Source organism: Bactrocera oleae, chromosome 2, assembly GCF_042242935.1.
Source record: "Bactrocera oleae isolate idBacOlea1 chromosome 2, idBacOlea1, whole genome shotgun sequence".
In the NCBI taxonomy this organism is placed as follows: Eukaryota; Metazoa; Arthropoda; class Insecta; order Diptera; family Tephritidae; genus Bactrocera; species Bactrocera oleae.
This window is the reverse complement of record NC_091536.1, coordinates 44,983,216-45,001,256: the sequence shown is the minus strand read 5'-3', so window position 1 is coordinate 45,001,256 and position 18,041 is coordinate 44,983,216. Positions and strand designations below refer to the sequence as shown.

Here is an 18,041-nt window from a genome sequence, read left to right as displayed (position 1 = left end):
TCAATTTTTTCAATGTATCTAGTAAAAACCGCATCGATCGTTGTACCATATCTCGTGGTGGGTATATTTCTATCATTTAACATTTGGAGATTAAATACTTCTTTTAAGTATTCAATAAGTGGAGCAGATTCTTCTTTCTTAAAGTCTGTATTGAAATCACCAGACAAAATAATGGGCATTCGTTAATATATTTCTCGAGAACGGAAGATTTGTGCTGATGACGTAGCAAATGGAGCTGGATGGAAACCCAGAAAATCCATCACATCATCTATTTTTTGATTTACTTTAATCTAAATTGACGCAATTACGAATTTCTGTTTTCATCAAATTGACAAATAGATGCACAGCAGATTCGGAAGCAGTTGTTTGACTTACACTTATGTTACTAATGTATGCTTGCATTTCTGAATAAACCCTCAATGAATTATCATTATTTTTTAGTATAGCTACTCCACCATATCGAGAAGTACTATGTTTCTGTCTACTCACGTATTGAAAATTTGGGATATTTATTTGCTCATTATTTCTCAAATTAGTTTCACATAAAACAAGTGTGTTAATCGATTTTGTCAAACTTGCAGAAATATCTTCTGAATGAGTTCGTAAGGTTTGTACATTGAATGATACCATCGAGAATCCCCGTCGACTCATAATAAAATTGGAGATTTCATCGGTGATAGTAATCAGTGGATTTAACGAAAGTCGCTCCAATTCTATTCTCAAATCTTGTGTTTGTTTAGTAACTCGACAACCAGTGTGATGAAATCTTTTGTTACCATTTTCTGACACAATGTAAAGACCGTTTAAATCAGTGACGCGGCAAAGAGCTACTTACGTAAACTAAATCTTGAGCATGACTTTTTTCGTAATGATAAACAACTTCACTATACGTTCCCCCTTGCGCTTTATGAATCGTTGATGCATTGAAAGCTGATAATGGAAAATGTGTTCATTTTATTACAGTATTACGTTGACGAGAGTTAATTGGTGATGAAGTTAATAATAACTGGATTGGCACGGAGTATCTATTAATATTTAATTCCTCGATGCGATGAGCACATTTTTGTCGGATTTTTTCCCCACATTCTTGTCCGGGAACGGTAACCACACTCTTATTATTGTAGTATTGTCAAATTCAAGATGTATCAATTTCCCTACATTACTGTTAGCGATTCCATCTGTAACGTCAATATTTTTTGTTATGACGTACGGTAAATCATAAACAAAAATTATTTTATGAGGCAGTCCCCCAGCATCAACGGTTTTTTTTTTTGTTCAAATGCATCTAAATATTTCTGAGCAAGTACCGGGTAATCACAGTTCATAATTATGACCTCAGCAATTGACTCGTATTTTTCATCATACGTCGATAGGATTGAATTGTTATAATTTTCAACTTTCTTAACTTGAAAAAATAATCGTATTCCTGATGGACACATTCGTTTAGCTTCGTCTTCAGTAAACATCCTTGATTCGATAATATTTGTTTTCTCTAAACTTAACTCTGATCCACTACCAATTTTTGTTAAAATAGACGAAAACACTCGATCTTCTTGACGCATAACTTCATGTAACGGATGAAATTGTAGTTTTCGCCAGAGCATAGGCCCTGCGATACTTTGTTTTGGTTGCTTGTAAATTGCAGTGGCGCGTACAGGTGGAAGTTGTCGCAATTCACCAATCATAAGAATATCTAAGCCCCCGTACGGCACGTCGTAATTGCCTGTGATTTGTTTCAATCTCTCGTCTATTTTGATAAGCATTTGTGCGCCGATCATACTACACTCATCTATGATAAGAATTTTTACATACCGAAATAGGGATCGATACAAATTAGCTTTTTCAGTGCTGAGTGCGTTCAGTCCTATAGTTGAAATACTCAATGCTGTGTGAATTGTAGTTCCATCGATTGCCACTGCAGCTTTACCAGTTGATGCTGCAACAATATATGCATTGAGAGTTCCACAGTTATCTGTAAAACGGTTGTAGATTTCTTTGACCATTAAAACGGTATAACTTTTTCCACTATCAGCAGGCCCAGTTAAAAATACTTGCATTGGTGGACGACTCGGCGTATGCAGATGATTAATCATATGATTGAGTAATGATATTTGACGAGTGTTCGCTCGTCGCATTAACTCATAAAAGACTGTATTATCCATCAAATTTTTCTTCCGGGCAATTGGTCCAAGTAAATGCATGCTTGCCACAAAAAGATCCTCATTAAACCTTGAGTCTGGATTGTTATAAAACCCAATAAATGGATTTGCATCTTGTTGTATAAGCGGCAAAATGTCAAGGTCTTCCTCATTTTCTTCAGGGTGACATAATTTTCTGTATGCTTCAATAATTTTGTCAATATCTAAATTTGCTTCGAACTCTTTACGACGAGCTAAAATCAGTTGTTCGTTATCTTCATAAATTTGATTGAATCTCATTTTAGCCAAAATGTCCCTTTCTTCATTGCGAAATGGAATATACAAAGTAACCATTTCACGTTTATAGTCTAACGATTGATTCACCATATCGTAATGCCGATAGCGTACGATCCTTGGAGTTTGCCGACGGTAATATACTTTATTACTTTGTTGATTAATGTTTTCTTCTGGTGCTAACCCCTCTTCAATGTCTACTTCATGTTCTGAATCTGAATTTTCGTCTGCAATTTCAGATTCCGACGGTTTTCGTTCAGTTTTGACTGCATACCAAGCAACAAACTGGATCAAGGTAATATCTTCTAATTCTGCAGGTCGATTTTCGTATTTATCGAAACAATTTTCTTTCCAAATATTGATATCATTATCAGTAAGTCTTTCTAGTTCTTTCTCTGTTTTTCGAATACGATGACGTTCCTGAGGCCACATCGTAGGTATAAACTCAACCTTAAGCGTTGATTTAGCGTTGGCTCCCTAAGAAGAAACCATGCAGCTTCTTGGCTGGACATTTCTATTGTAGTTGTAATCCCAGCAGATAGAATTCGATAATAGTCCTCATCCGAAGTAATAATATTTTTATTATAAAAATCATCAATATAATCGTAGGTATTGTCTATTGTGTTATTTTTTTTTTTTTATACTCCTCATAAGCCTGTCTTTCAGAATCAGTAGATCTAGCCATAGGCTTTTCACTCTCATCGGTTAACTCGCCCAAGAAATGTTGACTAATTTTAATGTCATAATGCTTATAAAGTGGAGTAGCTACAAGATAACTGAGCCAGTCTTTAACAATCCCTTTTTTCACCAATCCGTGCAAATAACTAGATTTGTGCATTCATCGTTTTTTTATGTGTACATATATACAGTAATCATCATCTATATTTCGAGGCAGAGTTTTAACCATGTTATCAACGTTAACGGGCACATTTACTTGTCCAGTGATTCCATATTGCCCTAGTACGTATCTTAGCCGTCCAATTTGCATAAAGGGTAATCTCGGTGATATTAATCGCTATTACACTGAATCCAATTCAGGAAGATTGGGTTTAGGCGGATACTTAAATCCATTATACACAGCCAAGTTTGGTATTTTTTCAGCAGTTAACGAAGTTCTACAGGTCGCACACACAAAAATGTCTTCCAACAAGACAGCTGGGCATATTTGTTGTAAAATTTCCCAGCACGACAAAGGTGGAGATTTCAAATCATTTTTGAACCATAGTCTATCACAAACAGTGCTTGCAAAACCAAATGGGTTATCCTCAAATAAGGTTTTAAAAAGATTATGAGCTCCATTATGCCTCACATATGATGTATAGACCGATGAAGGATTTTCTTCTGCGTGAGCTCTTTGTGCGTTGAGTCTTTCTAGGTACCGACGATAACGTACGTTTGCAAAAACACTAGTGTTTGCATTGTCAGTACTATTTTCAGGAGCGTGCGAAGGTTCATCGTTGAAAATTTGACGAGGTTGGTTTGACGAATTTTGAAATTCATCTGGAATAACAATTGATTCTTGAATTACACTTGTATCTCGGCTTGTACTTGTATCATTGTCACTAGTGCCTCGGTCAAAATTGGCACCAGATTTTAGCCGTTTGCATTTTTGACGCTACCTACGGCATCGTACCATGTTTAGTTGCTTTTGATGTAAAGGTTTTTCAGTAGGAACATTTTCAGATACAGGCTCACCACTTTGAATTGTACTAGTACTCGGCACGGCACCAAGATCTTTTTTCCTTTTTCTATAAGCGCGTACTCTGTTAACGTTCTGTTTTTACGGCGTAAAATTAAATCATCATCATTCATGTTTGCAAGTTTCTTCACTTATTTTCCTCAATGACCAGTTTTTCGGACTCACTAGGTGTGTCGTTGTTTACCAACAGCAAATAAATAACACTATTTACATTAAACACTGATAACACCAAACAAAATAACGTGGAGCACTGGCATAAATGAGTAGAACAGTCTGTAGTATGAAGTGTATTCAATAAAATAATAATATATTCGAAAATGTTGATGACAGATACAAGAGAGGTGTTTACTTGAAGCACGTGTTTGAATAAATGAAGCGGGAATAATATGATCGAAAGTTACCATGGTTATAGTTTAAAATTGACTATATTGATCACGCATGCGCAATAAGCTATACCGCCCATCCACACAGATTGAGTAATCTATAGTCTACACATTACACGGTCAGCTGATACGAACTATAGGCGCCGCCATATTGGCCTCGACTGCTCTGACGAGCAGTGGAAGGGAGCGAAGGGAGAGTTACATATATATATTTGGTATCACAGGACATAAGTATATAGCACATATTCATATAATATATTTATTTGCTGTGATCATTAAAAGCTTTGGTAACAACACAACAACATTTTCATTCATGAACGCAGGCTTACTCTTAACAAGCGAAGTTGACTCATTCATAAAAGTAAACGCCATACACATCTTCCCGAGCATGTGTTTGCCCACAAGCGTTTTTTCGCGACGATGGCAAAAGCTAAAAATCATAAATTGAACAACTTTCTGATGTTCCTTCCTAAAAGGAAAAGTGTCAACCCGGCAAACACAGAAAAAAGTGACAAAAATGGCAACATAGCTCTTGTCGATTTAAAATATTTTACAATAAAATATTTTACAATTTTAAAATATTTTTATATGGCTCGCAAAAATCTGCGTCGATATACATATATGCATGCTCATACATAAACATACATATTTGCGATGGTTTATGGGCAAAGCTGTTAGAGCGGCATGGGACGCGGTAACAATCGGCAATCGTTCGTTTGTTGTTTTCGACACAGCACGGATTTTCTACCAACAACACACAATGTTGTGACGTTTTGTCGTCGCGTGAGTCGCTATAGCAATTTGGCTGTCATATTGACATGTGTGTGTGCTGCTTATGCTACTTGAGACGATTGTTGTTTTTGCAGAACAATGTTTGAAATTTTTGCCGGTGACGTATTTACATGTGTACGCATATGTGTACGTAGGTTTTTTTTTTTTTTTTATAGTAGGGGGAAGCATCGAAAGCCGAAGTGCGGAACCATGTCCACTTAGCATTTGGGTCAGGTGGAAATCCAGGTCCCCATGCTGTCTATCTATCCACGGTCTGATGTCTGGTATCAGTCTGTGAGTCCACCGTCCTTTGGATGAGGTTTGCCACCGTTGCTGCCACAGCGTTATGCTCTTGGTTCTTTCCTCTCTTTTTGTTGCTGTAGAAGGTTCCGATAGCTGGTATAAGCGCGCGAATTCATTTGCCTGGATGTCAATGGGCACCATACTGACTAATACTTCCGCAGCGTCGCTTGATACGGTTCGGAAAGCACTTATCACGCGTATTGCAGAAAGCCTATGCACTGTGATTATTGGTTTAGCATATGACTTTGTTTCAAGCGCCTGGATCCATATTGGAGCCGCATACTGTATAACAGATCTCATTGCCTTAGCTATTAGAAATCGTCGGCTGGAACGCACACAGCCTCTATTTGCCATCATTCTAGATAAAGAATTATAGATTTTATTTGCTTTACTCGTCGTGTTTTCCAAGTGCTTTTTAAATTTTAGCCTTGAGTCCAATATAACGCCAAGATACTTTAGCTGTGGCTGTGAAGTTATCTGACATTCTCCTATGGTGAGCGATAGTTTTTCTTCAATTTTCCTGGAGCTAATGAGCAAGACCTCTGTTTGCTGCTCAGCCAACTCTAGACTCATGGTTGCGAACCACCGTCGTATACCATTTATGCAATCATTGCATTTGACCCGGAGGTCATCTAGATGTTTCGCTACTGCTACCACTATGAGGTCATCCGCATAGGCGATTAGTTTCACGGATTGTTGTTGATGTAGTCTTAGCACCCCGTCGTACATCAGGTTCCAAAGAAGGGGGCCTAAGACCGAACCTTGTGGTACTCCACTCGAGATAGAGTAGCTCTTGGTACCCTCATCTGTGTCGAAAAGCAGCCTTCTGTTCTCAAAATAACTCATAATAATATTTATAAGGTATTGGGGAGCGCGTATTTCGTATAGGGCCTTGATGATATTTGCCCATTTCGCAGAATTTTTGCATTCTTCACATCCAGGGTAATTAGCGCGCAATATTCTTTGGTGCCACCTTTCCATCTTTTACCACTTATTGCACATTTCGCAATATCAACGACTTCACTTAGTGCGTCAATAGTGGACCTCTTTTTTATAAAGCCGTATTGTCTCTCTGATAATCCGCCGGCTTTTTGGATTGCTAACTCCAAGCGGTTTCTTACTATGCTTTCGTACACTTTACCAATCGTGTCGAGCATGCACAGAGGTCGATATGATGAAGGTTCTTCAGGTGGCTTTTTCGGTTTTGGAAGTAGAACCAGACGCTGCACCTTCCACGGGTCGGGAAACACGCCTTCCAGTATACACGCATTGTACATTTTAACGAACAAACTGGGTCTCAGAGTCATGGCTTCTTTTAGGGCTCTATTTGGTATACCATCTATTCCAGGCGCTTTAGAGTTTTTAATTTTTTTCGCAATGGCCAGTAGTTCTTCTTGTGTAACTAATAGAGGGGGCTCTGTAACATCGTTACGCATAGCATAGGACATGGTCTCATGTGTTGGAAATAATGCGTCGACGACTTTCCTCATAAATGATGCGTTCTTAGGTTGCTGCGGCATATTTTTAAAATTTGACATACATATTTTGTACGCGGTTCCCCAGGTGTCTATGTTTGCTTCTTCACAAAGCTTTTCGAAACAACCTCTTTTGCTACCAGTGATTGCTGACTTCAGGCACATTTGTATGTACATATACACATATGTATGTACATATGTATAGAGCATTACAAAAACGACATGCAAACACAGCCCAAAAAATTTGATTAATGTAATGTAATGTAATAAAAGTTTCACTTTAAAAAATATTTTATATCCGCGAACGCGCACAAGAAATAAGAACACGTGTGGTTCGTTAGATTGTCGGAAAAGGAATTCTACTTTTTTTCAACTTAATATTACTTATACATGTTTTCCATATTTACTTGAAGCTACCTTACTTCACAATAATAATCAGCATATTTCGGCAGAACGTTAAGCGTTCTTTTTTGTTTACAATTATTATTATGCTATCGTGTGAGGCCACCATTGAGTTTTGATAAGAATGGGTTATTCTATTTAGAACAGAAAAAGCATATCGAATTCTTAAATAAATCAAAACGTTAATAAAGATTTTATCTATGCGACTGCATAATTACAAAAGTTAAGATGCAATTTTATTTACAGTAAGGTAAATCTGCTATGTGAAAGCTGCCGTTAGCTCCCCCCATCCTAAGATGAGTTGTCCCCGATTCAGTATTATTTTGGGTTAATTTATGTATTTTATCTAAAAGAGCATTATATGAATGGGATTTCTTACATTTGTATTTTTTCGTTTGGTTTAAGAGTTTCTTCCGCCTATTCCCGTAATTTCAAAATTCGATTGTTTTGATGGCAGTTTTAGCCTATTTTGTGCCCTAGACGCTATGAAGGATTTTTGTGATCCTTGGTCTATTAAGGCTCTAAGTTTATAGAGTTCTCCTCGATGTTCGACAAAGATGACTGCTGTGGGTAGTAATACCCTATTTTGTATTTTGTTGTGCCTTTGAGCAACATGGTGTCTTTTGGCAATTTTCGGGATTTGCTTTTGCAATTAAACCCGTGGTTCTCTTCTTATAAGCGCTACTTTGGGGTGAGCTAGGAAATGTGCTGTAATGAAGCATTGAGTGGGGTCTCTTATGACAACAAAAGCAATTATATTTGCTCTTAAAATTTTTATAAGTATGCGCACGTGACAAGAAATTTGTACAAAGTCTTTTTGATCTGACAAAATTATATCGTTCGTTAACTTTTAATTTTTGAAATATCTCACAAGATTGTAGTTTATGCCCTCTTGTGCATAGTTTGCATGACGTATGTTTATTCTGTTTGGATATGAACGATTGCGTTTTCTAAAAGCTTCTGTTTAATTTGTTTTTGCTATTAGCTTGGGGTCTATTGAAGCTTCTTTTTAGGTCGTGTTGAACAAATTTTGTTGTAATTAGTTTTTATCTACCCTTTCAGCGATTTCGTACTGAGTAGTTAGAAAGTCATTCATTTGCTGCCACGTTGGGCATTTCTTTCGTGATGAGAGCGATTGCTCCCATAAAAGTAACGATTTTTCTGGTAATGCGGCAGTGCATATGCTTCCCAGCTGTCTGTGAGAATATTTGGTGTCGATAAAACCGACAAACAATTTGAAACAGTTAATTGAAGTTTGATAAATCCTTCACTTGTTTCCTTTTGAGTTTTTGGCAAGTTCATTAATATTGATATTTGTTTATCGACCAATATTCTTTCGTTTTCGAATCTTGACTTACGAGCTTCCCAAGCCAAATTAAAATTTTCGTCATTAAGTGCGAACTGTTACGCCTGCTTGACCTTCTGTTTTGTATCGGAGGTGATACAATTTTTGCGCTTTTGATAATTTTGGATGGTTGATGTAAACGGCTGTAAACATGTCCCGGAAGGACGGTCATTCTTCATAACCTCCATGAAATGTTTCTGTTTCACATGCGGGCACCTCGAGGTGGATGCCTGAACTTGCCTCTTGATTTTGTATTTGTGGCAGCTCTACTCTCGGATGTTGAGTAGGTGCAACAGCTTTTATTAGCTTTAACTGATCGAAGATCATAGCTTTAGTAGCTTCGTACTGGTCTAAGTAGTTTTCATATTTGGCGAAAGCCGAGGTTTTAAAATTTTGTGGTAGATCTGATGATTCAGTTTATACTATGGCGTCATGAGCCGCTTGGAGACGAGTCCAAAAATTGTTAACATTTTGCTTTTTTATTTCTAATAACGAGTTGTCTTGAATAGGTGAAGATGAAAACCTAGCGCAGTATCTAATTAACCTGTCACTTTCTGAAATAAATATAGCAACCTGTTTTGAGCGTGTAGCTGCACTTGTATGTTGTTTATTACCAACATTTATCATTTTATTTATATGTTTAAATATTTGTCAAAACGAATTAAATTTTTCTTAGTGTAAACTGATTTATGTATATAAAGCGATTTTACCGAATACTCTTTCAGGTGAATAAGAGTTTGATATATAATATATATATGATATTTCGGATTATATTTTAAAAACGTGCATTTAGTGTTAATACTTGTAATACCGTTTTGTATTTAGTTGCGCATATTTTGATTATCTATCCCGATGGTAAATTATATTTTTTAAATTTAATTTTTAAGAACCGCACATTTTATTAAGCAATACTTTTTATGTCCTTATGTTTAGGTATTTTGGTACACCCTAATATTTGAACTTGTATGTATATATTTATGTAGTTGTGCAATTGAGAGCTCGTTGGAGAGATCAATACACTTTTTACATAAGTACCTATGCACGAATTGTTTGTGCGTATGTATATTTATTTTATAATGCAATTGAGAGCTCGTTGAATAGATCAATGTGCTTTTAATATGTTTTTTTTTTTTGTGTACGCAATCCTGCTTGTTTGTTACAAGGGGTATTGCCGGATAATGGCCCATGAGGACTTTGAAACTCTATCTATATATTATATATAAAAATGAAACCCATTTCCCGTTGTAGTTTTTTTATACTCTGTAGAAAGTTCTTACTGAAAAAATATTAAGAAAATGTCTCAGAAAGATTGAAATAATACATTCAATTTTGCATATTTTAAAAAACGCGCGTAACGAATGTCATCGTCATTCACAGTCATAGACTATATTGAAAGAGCACCGTTTGTTCGAAAATGTGGTTACTTAATTAATTCTATCGCACTAATGTACTAATTTTTGAAAATTACTCGCCACAATTAAATGTACCGACTTTGACAGTATTATTAATAATACCAGTAAAGATTATAAAATATGTATTTAAAAAAATAGTATTTAATAATTATAAAATATGTATACTATGAGTTAGATTTCAGAACGTAGTATACAAACTTCGCATAACCTATTTAGTAATCTGTGGTAATCTGACACACATAATCTAATAAAGCGCTAACAATAATTTTATTAAGTTTTTGATAAAGTTTGTTTTGTTTTAAAGACTAAGAAGCTTGTTGTTTGCTACTAAGTGTTTTTAATCATGGTAAGTTCACAGCTAAATATCGATTTTTGGTAATTTTTGGTGACTACACAATATTAAAATTTTGTATAAATACATGGTTAAACAGAAAATATCAGGGAGTAATTTTTTATTTTCAGTAAGATTTTCGTTTTTGAAAATGCCACCAAGCAAACTTAGGCCGCAGAACTCGAAATACTGCAAGTCAAAGATATATAAGAGCAAATCAAACAGATGAGCAACGCGAAGCGCGAAATGAAGTGTTAGCTACAATATTTATAACTTATGAACGGCTTAACCGATTTGGCTTTAAATTGGTGAGGGGATAGCATAGAATCTTCTATTTTAAATAATTCGCTACTGTTGTTAATGTGAATGAAAACGTAAATTATCTGGATATACTCGGAATGACATCACATAATCTTTGGTTGAAAATTATTCAGAGCTCTTTCAATTCACCTCAATTATGCAACGGTTCAACTTTGATAATCAAAAAGATTACAAGAAATATTATTGTAGCAACTATTTGGACTGGAAAATTTAATGGAGAGATGGTCCTCTTGCCACGTTTTCCAACTGTCAGAACGTACGATACAAATGAGCTTAATTAATTGAATTTGAAAATGTTTATAATTAAAAACTAAAAAATATTTTTGATAAAAATTAAAAACGATCAACCTCTTTCATTATTTCTAACGTTATCTACTAACAACTTTGAAAATTACTCATTTTTTCATATTTGAATATAAAATTAATAAAATAAAAAAATCAACATATTATATTTTATGTTTATTTGTGTTTAATAACAAATCGAAGGAAATTATTATTAACCATTTTCAACTTTGGAAGTGATCCGCTTCGTTATTCTTACATTGGAATTAACGTTTTCGTTTTATTTCATAAATACAATTTTACTGTATTTAATAGTATGTAATTAATGTAAACCTTAGCCACAGCAACGCGTGAACGGGGTCCTCTAGTATTATATAAAATTGTATATATCAATATATGTATCCATATGTATGTAGGTAAGTATGTTGTTTATATATTTATATATTTTTATTTTTTTGTATTTTGTTTTGATAATTCGTTTTCCCTTTACCGCAGTTAAATTACTTGCGAATTTAAAGTGTATACTTCTAGAAATTATTTTAAAATTTAATTTAATTATTCCCAGTGTAGAGTAAAACGAGTTAGGCAAATGCCGTATGATTTTATGTAAACGTTCGTACGTATGTTCGCAATACGAGGAGAGCGCGAAATGTAATTGGAAATTTGCAGGTATTTCCCAAATGCAATTATGTATAAATGTATGTTTGTAAGCTTGTTTTATATTTATGCTTATTATGCACTTTGTAAATATGTACCTACACGTATATTAAGAATACATATAACGATGTAATATTTGTTGATGATGTCATTTGTAAATATGTGTTTTCAGGATTATGTATATACGTATTTGTATAAGTTAACTCCGGAACTTGCAAAAGTTCAACTAGGTTGAATTTTGCCAATGGTCAACCATTCTACACGCGCATTCGCATAATTGCTGGCGCCCGAGCAGGGACCGGGTTAAAGTTCGCTAAAGTTTTCTAAATCGTGTGTTAAGTAAAGTGGAATAATAGACACCAAGAACGCGAACCTAGAGCCGGTCCAGCGTTGGATTCCTATAGGAAACGAACGCACGCTTCCAATGTGCGACGATTTGGAGGTGCCGGAGTAGCCGATAGCAAAAAGGAGTCACACCCCACCGCCAGGAAGTGAATAGAGTAAGAATAAACTTAAGAATAAAATTTAAGAATAAAAATATAAGTAAAGAAATAAGAGAGAAACTGGAAAAGAAAAAATATTTAAAGAAAGTTTTAAGAATTTAAAAATATTCTGTCTTGCGACTTACTATTAATTAAATGTAAATCTAAAACCTGTATATTTACGAACCCTAAATAATACATATAAATAATAACAGGCTTGTACAGCCAATAAAAAAAAATAAAAATACAAGCTGCGATTCACCACCTTCGGGGGGACCCTCCAGCTTATAAAAATAAAATTCTCTGCGATTCACCACCCAAGGGACCCTCCAGAGAATTATAAATTATAAAACTAAATAAAAAAAGGCTCGTACAGCCAATAACTTACAAGAATAAAAAAAAAGAACCGCGATTCACCACTCCGACCCTCCGGTTCTAAATAACTAGAGTCCAACTCTGCGATTCACCACCAAAGGGACCCTCCAGAGTATAAGGACACCTAACCAATATAAAATAAAATCATTGAAAATATCTAACAATAACAAGCTAAAATAAAAAAATAAATCTTTTGAGTTATGTCAAACCCTAACAATTTAGTTCGACCCGCTGTGCTAAATGCACATACACCTAACCCATCTCCTCAACCAACTGCCTCTTCTTCAGGTTCATTTAATATGGATCAATTAACAAACATAGTGACAGGGCTTGTTAGTAACATTTTCAGGCAAGAAGGAAGAAATATGGTACAGGCGGCTCTCAATCTGAATGCCAATTTCTCTAACATTTCCGATGTAACCATCGACCAAAGTCTTTCAAACAACATAACAGAACTCGACAAAATACCAGACGTAGTTAGATGCCTGCGGGAGTTTTCAGGTAATCCAGGGGAATATAACTCCTGGAAGAAAAGCGTAGATCGTATTCTGCAAATCTACGAACCCCTTAAAGGAACTCCGAAATATTACGGCATTCTTAATGTTGTAAGGAATAAAGTAGTGGGCAACGCTGACATTGCCCTCGAATCCTACAACACACCTCTGGATTGGAAAGCCATCTCTAGATGCCTTACCCTTCATTACGCTGATAAGCGGGATATAGGTACCTTAGAGTATCAAATGACGTCTTTAGCGCAGGGCAACCTCACCATTCAAGAATTCTATCAACGCGTTTATTCCCATCTTTCTCTTATTCTAAACAAGCTTGGCTGCATGGACGTTAGTGCGGAATCCATGCATCTACTTACTCAAACATACCGGGTCAAAGCCCTCGACACGTTAATACGAGGACTGAAAGGTGACCTTCCAAGACTCCTTGGCATGAGAGAACCGGTAGACCTTCCGCAAGCTCTCCACCTTTGTCTTAAGCTAGAGAATCAAAACTTTCGTTCTCACTACGCTTTAAGTCAAAATAGGAATACTCACGATTTCCGACCACCCCTCCCACCCAGAAAAACGGTTAACGACTTTTATCCCCAATTAACATATATGCCAAGACCCCAAATGCAACCAAAAAACTTTGCGAATCAATATCGCCCTCAAGCTCCTTTCAATAATTACCGTAATTTTCAACAATATAGACCATTAGGGCAACAGGCTTCTGTTAAGCCTCAACTCCCACGACCAGAACCAATGGACGTCGACAAAACTCTTCATTCTAGAGCTATAAATTACATGAATAGACCCGTAGCTAATAACGGCGTGAAAAGACCATCCAACTTTTCACAACAAATACCTCTAAAACAACAAAGGAACTTCCATATCGAAACCGGTGCACAACATAATTACCAACAGGAATACCCACAAGACCCACAGTATGATACGGACAAACACTATCAGCAAGACTGGACTCCTACTGAACAGGAATATGAAACTGCATTGACATCAGAAGAAAATGGGCAACCAGCTCAAGAATATGGCGAGGGAAACCCACAATCTGAGATGCAGGATTATATTGATATCCATTTTTTAGAATGAACAGTTCTTCGTTACCCTACATCGAATGCAAAACGAAGAACGGGAAAATTCTGAAAATGTTGATTGATACGGGGTCAAGCAAGAATTACATACAACCTTGCCAGGTCCCAAGGACAATACCTAACGCCGAACCATTCTTTGCGAATTCTATCGCTAGACAGATCAAAATTACCCACCATACAGTTATAAACTTATTTGGAAAAACTGGCACATCCCTCAAATTTTTTTTACTCCCCACTCTAAAATCTTTTGACGGAATAATAGGAAACGATAGCTTAAAAGACCTTCATGCAACAATCAACATACGGGACGACACCTTGACAATAGATAACGGGTTACAAATTAAAATTAAACAAAAACTCTCACCTACAGTTAATCAAATTGACGTTAGAACTGACCATATGACAGCTACACAAAAACAACACATAATTCAGTTGACAAGAAAATACCCACATCTTTTTACAGAACCTGACGAAAAACTAACATACACCACTCCTCGGATACTCCAGTCTATACTAAATACTATCCATATCCTCTTGCTATGAGAGATTTTGTTTCCCAAGAAATACAAAATTTGCTAAAGGACGGGATTATTCGTCCATCCTGCTCATCGTATAACTCACCCGTTTGGGTTGTACCAAAAAAATTAGATGCATCAGGCCAAAGAAAATACAGATTAGTAATGGATTACAGAAAATTAAATACATTAACAATAGCCGACAGATACCCGATCCCAGAAATTAATGAGGTTCTCTCACAACTAGGAAATAACAAATACTTTTCCGTTCTTGACTTGAAGAGTGGCTTCCATCAGATTCCACTAAGAGAATCCGACATTGAGAAGACAGCATTTTCTATCAATAACGGAAAGTACGAATTCACCAGACTTCCATTCGGGTTGAAAAATGCACCCGCTATTTTCCAACGAGCGCTAGACGACATCCTAAAAGATCATATAGGTAAAATATGTTATGTCTACATAGATGACATAATAGTATTTGGCAATAACGACCAAAGCGACCTAGAAAATGTCGAAACAATTTTCCATACGCTAGAAAAAGCGAACATGAAGGTCCAGTTGGACAAATGTGAATTTTTCAAGAGAGAAGTAGAATTTTTAGGTTTCATTGTCTCTCCCACAGGATTAAAAACCAATCCCACGAAAGTAAAGGCAATTCAAGATTTTCCTTGCCCAAAAACTTTGAAGGACTTAAGATCTTTTCTTGGCCTATCTGGCTATTATCGACGCTTCATCAGAGATTATGCTAAATTAGCAAAACCCCTGACCTCGCTTTTGAGAGGGGAAGATGGACACGTGTCCAAAAATTCTTCCAGTAAAAAGCCGGTTGTGTTCGACAGTAACGCCATGACTGCTTTCAATAAAATTAAATCCGCGCTAACATCAAACGAAGTCATACTACACTATCCCAATTTCAAAGAAGAATTTCACCTCACTACTGACGCATCAAACTACGCTCTAGGTGCTGTCCTTGAACAATCAGGAAAACCAATAACCTTCATATCCCGATCACTCAATAAAACAGAAGAACATTATGCCGCGAACGAAAAAGAAATGCTGGCAATAATCTAGGCTCTCACCTCACTTAGAAACTATTTGTATGGGTCAGCGAAAGTTCTAATTTTCACAGATCACCAACCGCTTACTTTTGCATTGAGTAACAAAAATCGCAACGGAAAAATGAAAAGATGGAAGTGTATCCTCGAAGAATATAACTATGAGATGAAATACAAACTAATGTCGTTGCAGACGCGCTATCCAGACCACCACAAACCGATATTAATACCCTTACCACTACAGACCATAGCAACGAAAGCTCCTCACATCTTCTAATTCCCGCCACCGAAGCCCCAATTAATGCCTTCAAGAACCAACTATTCCTAATGTTTGGAAATGAGGACAGCTACTCATTCCAGATACCATTCCCCAGTTATCACAGACATACCATTACAAAGCAAAACTATTCCGAACAGGATATTATAGCCATATTCAAACGCTATCTAGACCCAGCACTAATCAACGGTCTGCATACCACAGAAAGCTTGATGGGAAAAATCCAGGAGATATATCCACTACACTTCCGAAATATCAAAATACGCTTTACGCAAACCTTGCTCCAGGATATAACAAACGAAACAGAGCAAGAAGAAATAATCGCAAGCGAACATCAAAGAGCACACAGAAACAGTCGCGAAAATAAAGCACATATTTTGAAGAAATTCTACTTCCCAAGCATGCATTCGAAAATCGAAAAAACGGTCAGACAATGCTCCACATGCCGCGAACATAAATACGATAGGCACCCCCCTAAACCTCAAATACAAGAAACCCCTATTCCACAATCGCCAGGCGAAATAGTTCATGTTGACATATATTCCACGGATAAGAAATTAATCCTCACCGCCATTGACAAATTTTCTAAATACGTCCAGGTAAAAGTGATACCTTCCAGAGCAATAGAGCACATTAAAGACCCAATCAGAGAATTAATGATCGCCTTCGGAATTCCGAAACTCGTAGTAATAGATAACGAAAAGTCCCTTAATTCCGCTACCATATCATACCTACTTAAAGACCAAATGTCCATCAACGTTTACACCACTCCGCCTTATAGCAGTACAAGCAATGGACAAATAGAAAGATTCCATAGTACACTGTCAGAAATAATGAGATGCCTAAAAGCAAATTACGCAGGAATAACATTTGAAGAATTACTATTCAAATCAGTTCAAGAATACAATTCCTCAATACACTCAACGACAAAAAGTAAACCAATAGAAATATTTTTTGGAAATAGAATTTATAGTGACCCACAACATCTAGAACAACAAAGACAGGATAACATTGCCTTACTCAAGAAAAAACAAGAACTAGATCTCTTATATCATAACAAAAATAGGACTGAAAACAAAAACTTCTCACCAGGAGAAGTCACTTACGTTAAAATCAATAAAAGACTAGGATCCAAATTAACTCCAAAATATAAAAAAAAAACGGTTTCTGAAAATCACAGGACGATAGTTAAAACAGTATCGGGACGAACAATCCACAAATCTCTAATAAAGAACTAAAATTTTTCCTTTTTCTTTTAGGAAAATGGACCAATATATACTTTTTATCATACTCACTCTCATTACAACTTCCTCTTCGGACGTACAAGTTTTAGACTATAGCAAATCCCAACTAGTGACGATAGACAATGGACAAGCAAAAATTCAAAACGGTACATTCAGATTCATTCATCTCATCGACTTAGAGAAATACGAACAATTTTTAACAGATACATATGAAGAAATGATCAACCAAATCCCTAACAACCACCTCCTATATCCCATTCTAAAACATGAAACCATCCAAACCTTCGAAATTCTAAACGCTCTAAAACCCTCAAAATCTATCAGAAGAAAAAAATCAACTAACATATTAGGAACGGCATGGAAATACATAGCCGGATCTCCCGATCACGAAGATCTTGAGATAATTACAAATAACTTAGAAAATTTGAATAAAAACAATAATAAACAAGTAGTAATAAATAAATTATTCGAAAAACGAATAAATAACATAACCCACATTATGAACAAGATGATAAATACAATTAGAAAAGATGAAGATAATATAACGGAAATTATAATAAATTTACAAAATAGGATTAGATTAATTAAAGAAGAATTAATAAACATTAGATATGCCATCCAATGGGCAAAAGAAAATATTATATATTCCGTAATATTAAGTAAAGAGGAATTAGAAT

The 18,041-nt window shown here is 35.9% G+C and overlaps 1 protein-coding gene across 20 annotated transcripts in view; it reads left to right on the top strand.

The window, feature by feature from the left end:
• LOC118681060 (uncharacterized) overlaps positions 1-18,041 on the top strand; it is a 449,031-nt gene that overhangs the window by 248,422 nt on the left and 182,568 nt on the right. The window contains exon 5 of one of the 20 annotated variants that reach the window (XM_070113072.1): positions 11,986-12,696. The exons of 18 other annotated variants lie outside the window; for them this stretch is intronic. In XM_070113072.1, the coding sequence (XP_069969173.1) occupies positions 11,986-12,011 (26 nt within the window). In that variant the 3' untranslated portion in view covers positions 12,012-12,696. Of the gene's footprint in view, positions 1-11,721; positions 11,806-11,985; positions 12,697-18,041 lie in introns of those variants that run through there. One more of the 20 variants, XM_070113074.1, reaches the window with a different exon arrangement.